Source organism: Pseudopodoces humilis, chromosome 16 (assembly GCF_049639895.1).
Source record: "Pseudopodoces humilis isolate 2021_Gansu_Grassland_sample_001 chromosome 16, ASM4963989v1, whole genome shotgun sequence".
Lineage (NCBI taxonomy): Eukaryota > Metazoa > Chordata > Aves > Passeriformes > Paridae > Pseudopodoces > Pseudopodoces humilis.
Window position 1 is genome coordinate 7,640,552 of NC_142215.1, and position 12,927 is coordinate 7,653,478.

General features: G+C 55.7%; 1 protein-coding gene across 2 annotated transcripts; it reads right to left on the minus strand.

The window, feature by feature from the left end:
- Nucleotides 1–1,774: 1,774 nt before the first annotated feature.
- On the minus strand, nucleotides 1,775–12,927 carry MFGE8 (milk fat globule EGF and factor V/VIII domain containing). Of its 2 annotated transcripts, XM_005521582.3 has the most exons (10): nucleotides 12,646–12,927; nucleotides 9,085–9,210; nucleotides 8,696–8,821; nucleotides 8,083–8,196; nucleotides 7,475–7,656; nucleotides 6,927–7,082; nucleotides 5,883–6,027; nucleotides 4,855–5,039; nucleotides 3,436–3,591; nucleotides 1,775–3,173 (listed from the first exon to the last, which is right to left on the minus strand). In XM_005521582.3, the coding sequence occupies exons 1-10, from the start codon at nucleotides 12,716–12,718 to the stop codon at nucleotides 3,030–3,032; spliced, it is 1,407 nt and encodes a 468-aa protein (XP_005521639.1). In that variant the 5' UTR covers nucleotides 12,719–12,927; the 3' UTR covers nucleotides 1,775–3,029. The 2 variants fall into 2 exon arrangements, with proteins under 2 accessions (XP_005521639.1, XP_014106786.1); XM_014251311.2 differs by lacking the exon at nucleotides 9,085–9,210.

The window sequence follows — 12,927 nt, forward strand, 5'->3', positions numbered from 1 at the left end:
CTGAGGAAGAAGGAACCGCTTTCATTCCTTCCCACATTTACCCTCTTTGTTTTCCCAGAGATGTACCCTGGGTGTGATCACAGCTTTCAGGTTGAGCAAAGCTGTGCAAAGTCACAGAAGCTCTGACCTGGGAGCACATGTTTAGGGCACGTGTCTAGGGCTGCCTGAACATTTGGCTGAAGAGGGTCCATAAAAGTGTCATCCCTGTCTTCCCCACCTCAAAGGCAGCACCTGACCACTCTGCTGTGGCCTCACCAGAGATATGCCCATGAAATGCTCCTTGCACAGGATGATTCCGGCAGGAACACTCACATTCCTGGTGGGATGGAGGAGCATGGGACCTGTGCTGGGCTTTCCGGGTGGTGGTGAGAGGATGCTCTCCCCGACGGCTGCTTCCTGAGGAACCAGCTCCCAGCAGCTGGCAGCACCGGCAGCAGAGTCAACAGGCAGCAGGGTGCCGAAGCGTGCCGGCCATCCCGGCCTTCCTGCTATCCCAGCAACCCAGCTGAGTTCAGGACGAGCATCCGAGGGACAGGGAAAGCCATGAGGGGTTGTGCATGGCAGGGAGGGCACTCTGGCTTTCCCAACCCCCCATCCTGGGGTTCTGGGGGATGAAGGAAATGCCACAAGGATGGGAACGGGCTCAGAATCTGTCAGAGTGGCTTGGGGGGCAGCAATGGGCAGGGGGAAACAGCAGCCAGGGGCTGAGGATGCAACCCCCACTCTGATGTGCAGCATCTGCTCCTGTCACCCTCCTCATGGAGCCTCTGCTGTATCCCTGGCTCACGGCTGCCTTGGCTGGACTCAAAGCGAACTGCTCTTATCTGTGCCTCAGCTTCCCAATGATAAGGGTGGCATGTCTGGAGGTGAACTGGGCAGACTGTCCCCGCTGTCCCTGGCTCTAGCTGTGGCTGCTATTTGTCACCAAGCAGCTGCAGCCACAGCCACAATGAATTCAGCCTGGTCTTCACAAGCAGACCCCCAACTCCTCTGATGCTCACAGCTGGCACTCCCAGGGCAAGGCATGAGCCTGCCTCCCATAGGCAAGGCCCGAGGAGGAGATGCCTGGCTGAGCACTGCTGGCAGCAGGGAGGTGCAGTAAGATTGTCCAGAGCTGCAGGGACAGAGAGATGTGGTAAGACACAGGTGACCCTTGGCTATTCATGCCAACTTCAGGGGTCCCTGCCCAGTGTGGCAGATTCTGGACATGAGCAAAGCTCCTCTGTCCTGTTTATAATGTCCCTTCCCTACATGGGATCACATCCTCAATGCAGGCAGATCCTGCTCCAGCAGCATCCATGCCACTGCCCTTCACAAGAGGGCTCTGCTGGGAACATCCCCGCAGGTAGCTCTTGCAAAATTCACAGCTCCCTCCAGCCCTGGGAGCCTGCTTGGGTGTAAGAGCTGATCTAGCTCCAAGCTGGGGGATTTGCTCCAGGATCAAAGCCAAAGGAGGAGACACAGGGTGTGGGGTGCTGATAGAGGCTTCCCCTCCCCAAGTCCCATCCCGCTGCGCCTGGCCAGCTGTGAGAAGTCTCCAGCAGCTGTGACAGGGTGGAGACTGTGGGAAAGATGCACACAAAGCCCTGAGATACCCTGTTTTTCAGGCAGGGAAGGGAGCTAGGAAGGTCTGTGAAGGCAGGAGAGGTGCAGGGCCAGCTTACCAGCTGGCCACCCCCCAGGACGGAGGAGTCAAGGGGCTCAGAGGGAATCACCACCCATGCTTTGGGAGATGGCCTTTGGGGAGGCACAGAGCAGAAGAGCCAACACCCCCAAAGTTTCAGCTGGTTTTAATACTGTCAGAGACACCCCAGAGTGGGGCCATCGCTTCCATCCCACCTGGGCTCCCTCAGCCCTTGCCAAAGCAAACCCACTGGCAGCCCATCCCCACGGCTGCTTCACATCCCAGCAGGCAGGGGAAGAATCACTGCCAGCCCAGGACAGCCTGCCTGTGCTCCCACCTGGGGCTCACTCATCTCCTACTGCTAATCCCAAGGGCTCGAGCATTGCAAAAGGCTCCCCTCCACCCCATGTAAAAGAAAAAAAATCAGGTTACAAAAAGGGTCATGGCACAGCTCTCTGCCCACTGCATTTGGGTGGTTTAACTACCCCCTTTCCCATCTTTTCTCCACATCCTTTTGGCTACAAACCAACTCTCCCCACTATCAGATCACAGTCCCCCCGGTCACCACTGGGCTCTAAGGACAAGGGACAGCCAGGCACCCCAAATTGCAGTAAGCTGGGAATGACGGCAATGTTGAGACTTGGGAGGCTGCTGGAGTTGGCATCCCAGGAAGGAGAATGGACAGTGCCTGCCAAAATACCCGCTGTGGTTCCTACCAGAGTGCCCAGCAGGTAGAACCACCATCAGTGGGATTTGGTGCCTCTTGACAGGAGCTGTCTCATCACTCACACAATGTGGTGCTGACATCGCAGGCAAGGAGACTCAGGGCCTGGCAAAATGGGCAGGGGACAGCAGCTGAGTTTTTTCAGAGGATTTTCACAACCCCTGCTTGCAGACAAGCAGGGAGCAGGAGGGACATTGGAGGCTGCAAGCCAGGGGGGCCTGCCCTAAGACCCTGAAAACTGCTGAGCCCCAAGACACAGTCCAGACAAGGGACTGCCACTGGCTGCAGCCTCTCTTCTGGAAGCAGGAGCAAGAAGGAGAAAATTTGTCCCCAGGTTTAGCTGAGAAGATAAAGCCAAGCCCTGGCTGCAGGAGAGGGTCCCCCAGCAAGGCCTCATTTGCAGGATGGTGTTCCTAAGAAAGCCCCAGTTGCAGGAGGGGGTCTCAGCCCTGGCTGGAGCAGCAAGAGGGCAGGAGCCGTCCCCACATCCCACCTGCAAGGGCCCCATCGAGTGCAGTGCTGCAGCCCCATCACCAACGTGGGGCAGGGGAGCCCTCTTGGCCGCCTCCTGAGTGTGGGGACTTGGAGAGGGGGGTGTGAGGTCAGAGCAGGAGCGGGCAGGGACAGGCAGGGTGCAGGCTGGGCAGCGGGGAAGAGCAGCCCCGTCCTTCTTCCCCGTGCCTACTCATCGCAGCCCAGCAGCTCCACACGCAGGGTGATGCGGTTGTTCCAGGCCACGGGCAGGATGCGGACATAGCGGGCGTAGAAGGGCACATCAAACACATTCTTCTTGTGTGAGTAGTTGTCACTGTTGCCTTGGAAGATCTAGAGGAGAAAGGTGGGTATCAGTGCTGCCAGGACCTCAGGGCAGCGGTCACAGCACGGACTGACAGAGTTCAAGAAGCCTTTTGACAACACTCTCAGGCACGTGGTGTGATTCCTGCAGTGTAGTGTGCAGGGCCAAGAGTTGGACTCAATGATCCTTGTGGGTACCTTCCAACTCAGCACATTTTTGTGATTCTGTGACCCCAGCCCCACCATGGCATGCCTGAGCCCTGGGAAATTGCCTTGCCCTCCCCATACCCACCTTGGTGTTGTTTGTCTGGGCATCCCGGTACAGGGTCCAGGACGTGCCGTTGTCACTGTAGGCCACCTTGTAGGCTGCCACATACTGGATGTGCCCAAAGTCACGGGCTCCTTGTGTGATGATGCCTGTCACCTTCTTCTGGTCCCGGAGATCAATCTGGCAGAGATAAGGCTCATCACAGCAGTGCTCCCACCCTACAGCACCCTCCATGCTCCAGAGACAGCCTGGAAGAGCTGGCCCTCAGGGGTCAAGAATGGAGAAAACACCATGCCATTGACCTCCATGCCAATGCCAGACAAATCATTAAACGTGACTGTGAAATATTTGATCTTTCAACACTCACAGTATCTCAAAGCAAAGGAAAGTGGGTGCAAACACATCTCAACTCCCTTGCATACCCCTGCCACCTCCATATTTTTTGCCAGAAACATCAGTGTGGGAAAGACAGCAAAAAATCTCAACTCAAAAAAAATACAGGATTCACAGAGGAAATGCATTTCCACTGGAAAGTAATTCTGGCTGAGAAAATATGCAGCTCAACACAATCTGACATTTGGGTTCTAAGTGAGACAGTTTCTATTCTCTTTACCCTGACACACTGTGTTTACTGCTGCTGGCATGTTACAGGGTAAACCACCAAAGGAGCTGAAAACCTCATTAATTTAGTTCTGTTTTCATGCTCATAGAGGGCAGTTCCAGCTATACAATACACATAAATCCTGAGTGTACATGTAAATCTACACACATACACAAACAGGCAGTCTGTGCTGCAACAGCCCAACTCAGCGTGTCATCCCGACCCCATCATCAGCCAACGTCTCGATAAGCTGGTGTGAGGCAGCTGCTTCTAATCATTTCCCAAATAAAAAGCGGGACAAATATCTAAACTGCTTTGTCCTATTATGTCATGGAATCATGTGAAAAGTACAAAAACAGGGGAGGAAAGGAAACTGAGAAGGAACTTTCAAAACTATTTGTTTCTATTCCAGACTGGGAAGAGAAAAGCAAGCCTGATTTTTTTTCCTGCAAAACAGAAATATGATGTTCTGGGCAGCCAGATGGGTGTTGGGACTGTCACTCCAGGCTGGGATGGCATTTCCTCAGGGGTAAAACAGAACTGGCGTGCTGCAGGCTTGATGCAACCCACGAGAATGTCTAGATACAGCACCACCTTGTCCCTGTGGGCACTGGTTCTGACCCAGAGCTCCAGGATTGCTGTTAAAACCAGTGGCTGCAGTCCCATCCTGACCTGCCCCTATGATCCCCGCTCAGTGGGAGCATTGCTGGACTTTGTGACCCACAACAAAGCTCTGGCCACACCAGCCCAGCTGCTCCAGATACCCTGAAACAGGAGGTGGCCCTAGGCACAGCTGGAGGAGCTGGTGAGGAGACACGAGGTTCCAGAGGCCAGAGACCCACCTGCAGCCACTCGGACTGGTTGTTGCGCAGGGCTGTCCAGGCGTTGGTTTTTCCCATCATGTCCAGGCGAGCGTAATGAGGGTGCCAGGTAAAGGCATCGATGCCCCAGGTCTTGAAGACACTGGAGGCTGTGATCTGCTGGTCGGAGATGAGGCGGGATTTCATGCCCAGAGGCTCCGAGCAACCTGCCGTGTTGAAATACACTGTAACACAACAGTTTACACGGGCAGTGAAAAGGAAAGAGACAACAGCACCTCTGCAAGCAAAGCCCCGCAGACCTGTCAGAAGCCATCCTCACACTCTCATTCCACTGCCCAGAGCCAGGCTGGGAAATGCTCAGCAGATGCACAGGGCTGCCTTTTCCCAGGATTTTTAGCTCCCAGCTATTCCCTGGCTCACAGTGCCTCCTGCTGCAGGGATGAGTGGATGTCCCCACAGCACAGCCCAGCCCAGCCCTGCAATACAGAAAGCTTTGGCAGGAGGCAGAGAAGGATGAGGAAAGAACAACACAAAGATATCCCCAGCCAAAAGCACGGATGGCACCACACCCACACAGCAGTAGGACAGGACCCAAGCCCCCACAACATCCCACTCCCACACCGACATGCAAGTCTCACTCAGTTCCCAGGGATGTGCTGGAGGCAGGAATGCAGGAGGCACAGGGAAAGGGCTCAGGCTGACAATCCCTTACATTTCCCAGAGGACTTTGATCCTCCGCTGCTTTTCAAGCTCTCCGGCAGGAAAAGCAGCGGGTTCACAGCTCAGATGGGGAAGGGGCACAGTAAAAACTCCTGGCTTGGGAAGGTGTTAGCAGCATGAGAACACAGCTCAAGCTGGCTGAGCTGATGGGATTAACGGCTTGTGCTCTCCAAACGCACCTCTGGGTATTCCCAGGCATCAGCATGAGGAAAAACAAGCACTGACAAATCCCTTGTCCTGAGGGATCAGAAGCAGGCCAAGGGGTGATGCCCTGCCCCATGTCACCCCTGCCCTGCAGCCCTGGGGAGGGGACAGGCACCGGCATTTACCGTTCATCTCACAGCCGATGAGCTCGAAGCGCAGCGTGCAGGCGCGGCGGCACATCACTGGGTAGATGCGGATGAACTGGGCCGTGATAGGAGGGTTGAACATGTTGGTCTGCATGGTGCCATAGTCCATGTTCCCCTCAAAAACCTGCAACAGTGACCAGGGCTCAGTGCCCCAGCTCTCCCAGTCTCCTGCATCAAATCCCTTGCACAGCAGACAGAGATCTCTCTATTTCCAGTGGAAAAAGAGCACAGAGGGGGATCTGGGCTGATCACAGAGGGAGGCTGGGCTCTGTTTTTGTGCCCTGGAACAGTGCAGGACCTTGGAGGAGCTGCAACACTCTCAACAGAGTTTTGCAACATTCCCTGCTTCTTCCTCACCCTCACAGAGCCACACATGGAGCAACACCCACTCCCACTACCACAACGCTCATCAAATCATGACAAGCACAGAGGTGGTTCACTTCTTTCTTTTTAACATAATAGATAGAATCAAATTATGTTTCACGCACTTTCTCCACAGCTGCAGAAACAACAGGAATTTTTATATTTTTTTAAAGCAAAGCAGATACTCCAAACCATTCCCCGGATGCTCAGAAAGCCAGCAGAAGACACTTGCCGTAAAGAATTGGGAGTGGAGAGTGCTGCAATCTATAAGTATTCCCACTTTGAGAGACACTGTCAGCTGGTCCTTGGTGCAGATACAGCATCGAGATACTCAAGCTGTTCAGTAGCACTCCCAGGCCAAGCCCAGTTCCCACAGCGTGTCAATGATGAAGATACTATCTGAATGACCTAAAAAGTCAGTGCTGCTTCTTTGGTTATGCTTATTACGGTCAATTAAGCAGAGGCAGGGAGTATTGCTTGGCACTGGAACCCCCTGTGCCATCTCGCTGCTAGGAGAGTTCCCAGCGGTTCCCAGTGCAGCTTTGCCGCAGGTCAAAAGCACTTTCCCACAGATGGATGCAGCTCACAGCCACCTCAGCACCCACAGCACCACTGGATGGGGGAGCTGGGACAGCCCCTACACAGAGCATTGCAGCCCACCTTGTCTACATCCTGTTTCTCATCCTTGAAGAAGGTGAACTCTCGCCCGTCCAGGCTGTAGGCGACTTTGTAGGCGCGGACAAACTCCTGCTGTCCCACACGGCGAGCGCCCTGCGTGATGATCCCGCTCAGCCGCATCTTCCGCAGCAGGTTGGCCTGTGGAGGAGAGGATGAGTGGGGTGCAGTGAGGATGGGGTGCACAGCCCTTGCACCCACCAGGACTACCAAGTCTGGGTGGGAGGGTGGGCATTGAAAAGGGGATCCCCAGGGCACTGGAACTCCCTTGGGGAGGAAGCCCTCCATCCCTCCAGCCTTACATCCCAAAGTGGGCAGAGGAAGGGGAATCATCAACCCATGTCCCACCTTCCTCCAACAGACTTGCCTCCTCCAGGCACATCTCAAGATGCCCCTGGGGGCAGCTTGATGCAGCAATTTAGCCCCACATCTGCCACCAGGAGCAGTGAAATCCCATGACAGCAGCACTGCAAGCCCAGCTATGGTTGCCGGAGCTGCTCTCTGTGCTGGCATTCCAGTCCTGCAGCAGGTACCTGGATCCAGGGGCTCTTGTCGTAGTTGCTGGAGGTCCAGGCATTGACGATGCCGTGGTTGTTGAGGCGGGCGAGCTCTGGCCCCCAGCGCTGGAGGCCAAGGAAGCCGTAGTAGACAGAGGATGCTGAGAGCTGGGCGTCAGAGATGGCTCCTCCTTCCATGCCCAGGAGAACAGCACAGCCTGGGGGCAGGGGAAGATCAGAATCAAAGAGAGACAGTAGCCAAGAAGAAGAAATAGGGGCCATGACCCTTTTTGTAATTTCTTTCTTGTCTGGGAACAGAGTAGGGGAGAGAGGCTATCCCTAGGGCCTGGCTGTCCCCAAGGTATCCTCTCCTCCTCATCCCTCAGCCAAAACCACACCATCCATCAGTCCCCCTCACAGCACAGAGGTCAGGAAGAGAAAGGGCCTTCCTGGGGCACTCCAGAGAGGAGAAAGCACCTTCCTGAGGATATTCCCTCCATTAGGACCAGGCCTGCTGGCATCAAGGGCAGCCACAGCCCTCCAGATCCCCTAACCAGCTGGTGAGAACCCTCCTGGAAATGAGGGACAAACAGTAGGAAACAGGAGGGAAGGGGAATTCAGTACAGTTGGTGCCAAAGACTTACGGACTTGGCAGGTCTTCCCCAAGAATGGAGAAGGACACTTGCAGGTGTAGTCACCATCCACATCCAGGCAGGTGCCTCCATTTTTGCAAGGTTGGGAGGAGCACTCATTCTTGTCTAGGAGGGAGAGAGGAGGACCTCAGGAGGCAATCCCAAAACCAGCCCTGGAGAGGAGACCCCTCATCCAGTGCAGCAAGAAGAGGGGGAAGCATCCCCTGAACAAGGGCCATGGCAGGGTCCCTGATGATAGGGTGGCACAGGTTGAAGCTCTAACCTAAGAACCCATCTACACCATGTCCCCACTGAGTGAAGCCATGCACCAGGACACAGTCACATCAAGGCTGGGAACCTGCATGGAGCAGGCTGAGCCTTGAGGCACCCCTTGTTTTATTACTTGAGACACAAAGTCCCTCCAGAGATGCAAAGCAAGGTTCAGACATAGCCTGTCCCCACACCATAGCCTTTCCCTCCACCCTTCAAGCTCCAAAACAGCTGGTCCCTGACACAGCCTGGTATCCCACACAGTCACAGCTGCACACACCCCCCTGCTGTCACCCAAGGGGTCCCCAAGCTCTCAGTGGACAAGCTTCCCCACCCACCCCCCTGCTGTACTCACTGTTCTGGCAGTGCACCCCATCGTACCCCGCAGGGCACTTGCAGATGTAGTCAGTGAAGACATCGCCCCGGTTTGGGACCAGCTGGCACTCACCATTGTTGTGGCAAGGATTGGGGTGGCAGGGCCCTGGGGAAGGGAAAAAACAACTGTAGTATAGGCACAGGTGGAAAATAAGAGCATCCAGTGAGCTTCCATTCCCCACAGACATTGCATTACCCCAAAGTACATCACATCACCACATCCCACTCAGATCTCTGCTCTATGTGTCCATCAGCCATCAGAAGGGCTGAACCCCAGGGTCAGTGGTGCAGGGCCAGAACAAGGTCACACTAACTCTCAGCAAGGCTCCTGGATGATATGGAGCACCTAGGAAAGGGGCATCTCCTCACCCTTCTCTGTCTCATTGCAGTCAATTCCAACGTAGCCCTCAGGGCAAATGCAGAAGAAAGGGGCCTCATTAATCCCAGTGAGGCAGGTGCCCCCATTCTGACAGTGGTTCACGTCACAGAAGTCACCTGGAAGTAAAGTTGGGTGTCACTGCAGACCATCCCTAAGACAGGCATCCATCAGAGCCCCATGCACATGAAGGCATCCCAGCCCAACAGCAGGAATTGTCTGCTGCAAATCTCACAGGGAAGGGATCCCACAGCCAGGGACAGGCTGCTGGACCTCACACAGGGCTGCTGGCATTCAAAAGCAATGGTTGAGACTGGGAGCATAACCAGCAGCAAGGACCAGCCCTGTGCTGGCACATTAAAAAAGAGGTTTAGCAGAGCTACATGACAAAGTGAAGACAGGGGAACCCCAGGTTTTGGTGCATTAAATGTTTTTGACACTCGGCTGGGAAATGTGAGTGGTCAGGCTGAGGCTCGCTCAGGCAAAAGAAGAACAGAATGATTCAAGGGAATGGGGCTGGTGCTGTTGCTGGGTTTTGCTAATGTAAGTTTGTACTTGTAAGAACACAAAAAAAAAAAATCCTTGTAGGGGGAGCTCTCATGCCTCAGTTCCCAGATGCAGGGAGGAAGCACAAGGTCCATCTCTGCAGGATGTCTGCCAGACCTCCATCACTCTCTCAGCAGCTCCTACAAGGAAGCCCTGGCTTACAGGCAGGTTGCCCCAGGGAGCTGGTGGGGCTGCACCATCTTCCCTGCCCGTTCATCCATCTCCAGCATCTGCCACAGTGTAGGGTTTACGTGGCAGGCATGGTGGTGGCAGGGGCTGTGAGAGTGGCTCAGCAAGCAGACAGCAGGAGCTGCTCCCATGCTGGAGACAGTCAGTCCCAGCCAATGCCAAAACCAACCCTCTGCTGCTCAAAGCTGGTGCCCACCAGCAGCACTAGAGTTGCTTCTGTGATAATATATCCAAGATAAAGTAAAAAACACTGTACAGCAGCTGTAGAAGAGGAGTGATAAAAATGTGAGAGAAACAGCCCTGCAGACACCCCCAGCAGAGAATAAGGAGGGAAAAGAAGTGATCCAGGTGCAGGAGCAGGGATTCTACTGCAGCCCATGGAGAAGACCTGTCTCCCTGAAGCCTGTGGAGGACCACGGGAGGGCAGATATCCACACACTGCAGCCCACAGAAGACTTCAGGCTGGGGCAGTCTCTTCCTCATGAACTGTATCTCATGGAAAGGACCCACACCAGAGCAGTTAATGAATAACTGCAACCCATGGGAAGGACCCACTCTGGATTTTTTCCTTCTTTTCCCCACCCTATCCTGTTGAGGCGGGAAGTGAATGATGTCAACCCACAGCACCCTCCAACCTTCTACGCCCCATCGCAGTGCTGAACCAGATTGCAAGAGCTGGGCTGAAATTCCTCCCACCCTCAATTTATTCTGCCTAAAAGCTGCAAGGCAGTGATGTTCCATAAACCTAGACCAGATTTCCATAGGACTGGCTGAAAGCCTCAGTAACTCCTCATCAAACAGGACAGCACATCCCTTAATGCCAGGCATTTCTCTGCCACGCTGCAGAAGTCAGGACAAGGGCCGAACCGAGGTGGAGACCTAGGAATAACCCTTCACTGCCTACATGACCTGAAGAAGGTGGAAGTTGATGAGTTGTGGGCTCACTGCCCAGACCCACACCAGACAACGGCAGTACCCTCATTTGCCTAAGCTACTACTCAATGAGCTCCTACTCATTAGTCCTTTAATAGCAGGACTCCTTAAGAGTTAATCCTACTCTTCCTGACACTCCACATGGGTAGGGTACACACTGGTGGCAGGCAGGGCAGCATCAGGTGGAGGTTTCCATAAGGATGCTCTAGCTCCCTTAGCCCAGCCTCAGGAGGCAGAAAAATTCGGGCACCAGTTCAAGTCACTGCCTGTGCTGCCCAGCCTGCTCTGCATGACCTCATGCTCCATCAATGCGCTGCCATGAGCTACAGCATGGGAGGAGAGGGCTCCTGCAGATAGTGGGGATGCCTTTGCCCCACACCCCTCCACTCCTCTGCAGGTCTTAGGCACATCCATCCGCCCCATCCCAAAGATCTCTCCCAGCAGCCAGTCAAGGCTGCACAGACTGAGCTACCTCTGTTCCACAGTGGGAGACGGCTGCTTCCCCAGGAACAGAGAGTCAAGGAAAGGGCACTCCCCAGCATCAGCGCTGCCTCCAGCACAGGATGTCTGGGGTGTGACATAGCAGCAAAGCAGCAAGGTCTCCTCCCAGGGTTGGGGCAGGAGGGGTCCAAGTTTTATACTTCAGCTATTGCAAGTAACTGGACTCCCTTTTATCGCCTCCCAGGGATAATCCCTTACGTGATGGGTGTCAGTAGCCAGCCCCCTGCCTAGCAGTGAGGCACACCGGTCATTTTTTCCACTGTAGCAAGCAGTTTTGGATGCTCCTGTCTCTAGGCTGTTTCAGGCCTGGTTTCAGAGCAGTTCAGCATCTCCATCCTCCACACACACATTTTTCTCCAGTCAGGGACAGAGCTGTCACAGGCTGAACACTCAGGAACCAAGGCAACAAAGATCAACCACCGCTTTTGGAAATGTTTGCTTATATGAACCCACAGACTGGCTGGAAGGCAAAAATAACATCCTCCGAATACTGGGACAGCTCATCCCAGCGGGGCTGGGGGAAGTCAGGTCTCAGGAGGGCAAAAGGGGTACCTCAGCCACCCAAGGAAAGCGAACATAAACAGGGCCTTCCTCACCCCTTTCTGCTGCCCTTTGTCCCCTAACCTGGAGCCTGCACTTAGGCTTTGCTCTGCTTTTCCCTGGTCTCATCCCTCCTTTTTGGAGCCAAGCGCCCCAGGCATGACCCACGGGGTTATGACGGAGCTGCTACTCCCCGGGGCTGCCCTGGTCAGGCCAGCTGGGAGCGCAGTACCAGGCGGTCCCAGGGACGCTGTTTACATTGCGAGCGGGGTTATCTGAGCCTGGAAGCACAGGACAGCCCGGCTGAGAGACTCCCGACCCGGGAGAAGGGACGGGGCCGTGGACCCGAGATCCTCCACTCCCGCAGCAGCAGCCCTCACTCGCACTGCGTGCCCTGCAACCCGCACCGCAGCACGGACCCACTCACGCTGCACCCCAGATCCTCTCGCTACACGTCCCTAGCAACCCCTGCACCCCGGATCCCTTGCATTCCACATCCCCAGCATTCCGGGCTCTCCTAAATTCTGGATCCCCTGAAACTCACCCTCTCCTGCACCGCGGATCCCCTGCACACCAGGCAACCCCGCACGCGAGATTCTCTGCACTCTGGCTGCCCTGCGCCGCAGACTGTCCCGCACCCCGGAATCCCTGCACACCGGACAGCCCTGCACCCCAAATCCCCACCACTCCGGACACACAGCAATTCCAGCCTCCCCGGCACCCAGGTTTCACTGCACCCCCGACCCCCTGAACCCTGGTTCTCCGGCATCCCAGATCCCCGGGATCCCGGCTCTCCGCCACTCCTGATCCCCTGGTCCCCGGCACCTCTGTTCCCCGGCACTCACAGGACACGAGCAACAGCAGCGAGAGCAGCGCCGACAGGGCGAGCGGCACCCGAAACGACCTAGCCCCCTTCATGTTGCGTCCCGAGCCGCGCCGTGCGTTCCCCACCGAGCCGCTCGGCTCCGCTCGGCTCGGCTCGGCTCGGCTCCGCTCGGCTCGGCTCGGCTCGGCTCCGCTCGGCTCGGCTCGGCTCCGCTCGGCTCGGCTCCGCTCGGCTCGGCTCCGCTCGGTTGGGCTCCGCTCGGTTGGGCTCCGCTCCGCCGCGGGCTCGGGGCGGGCAGTGA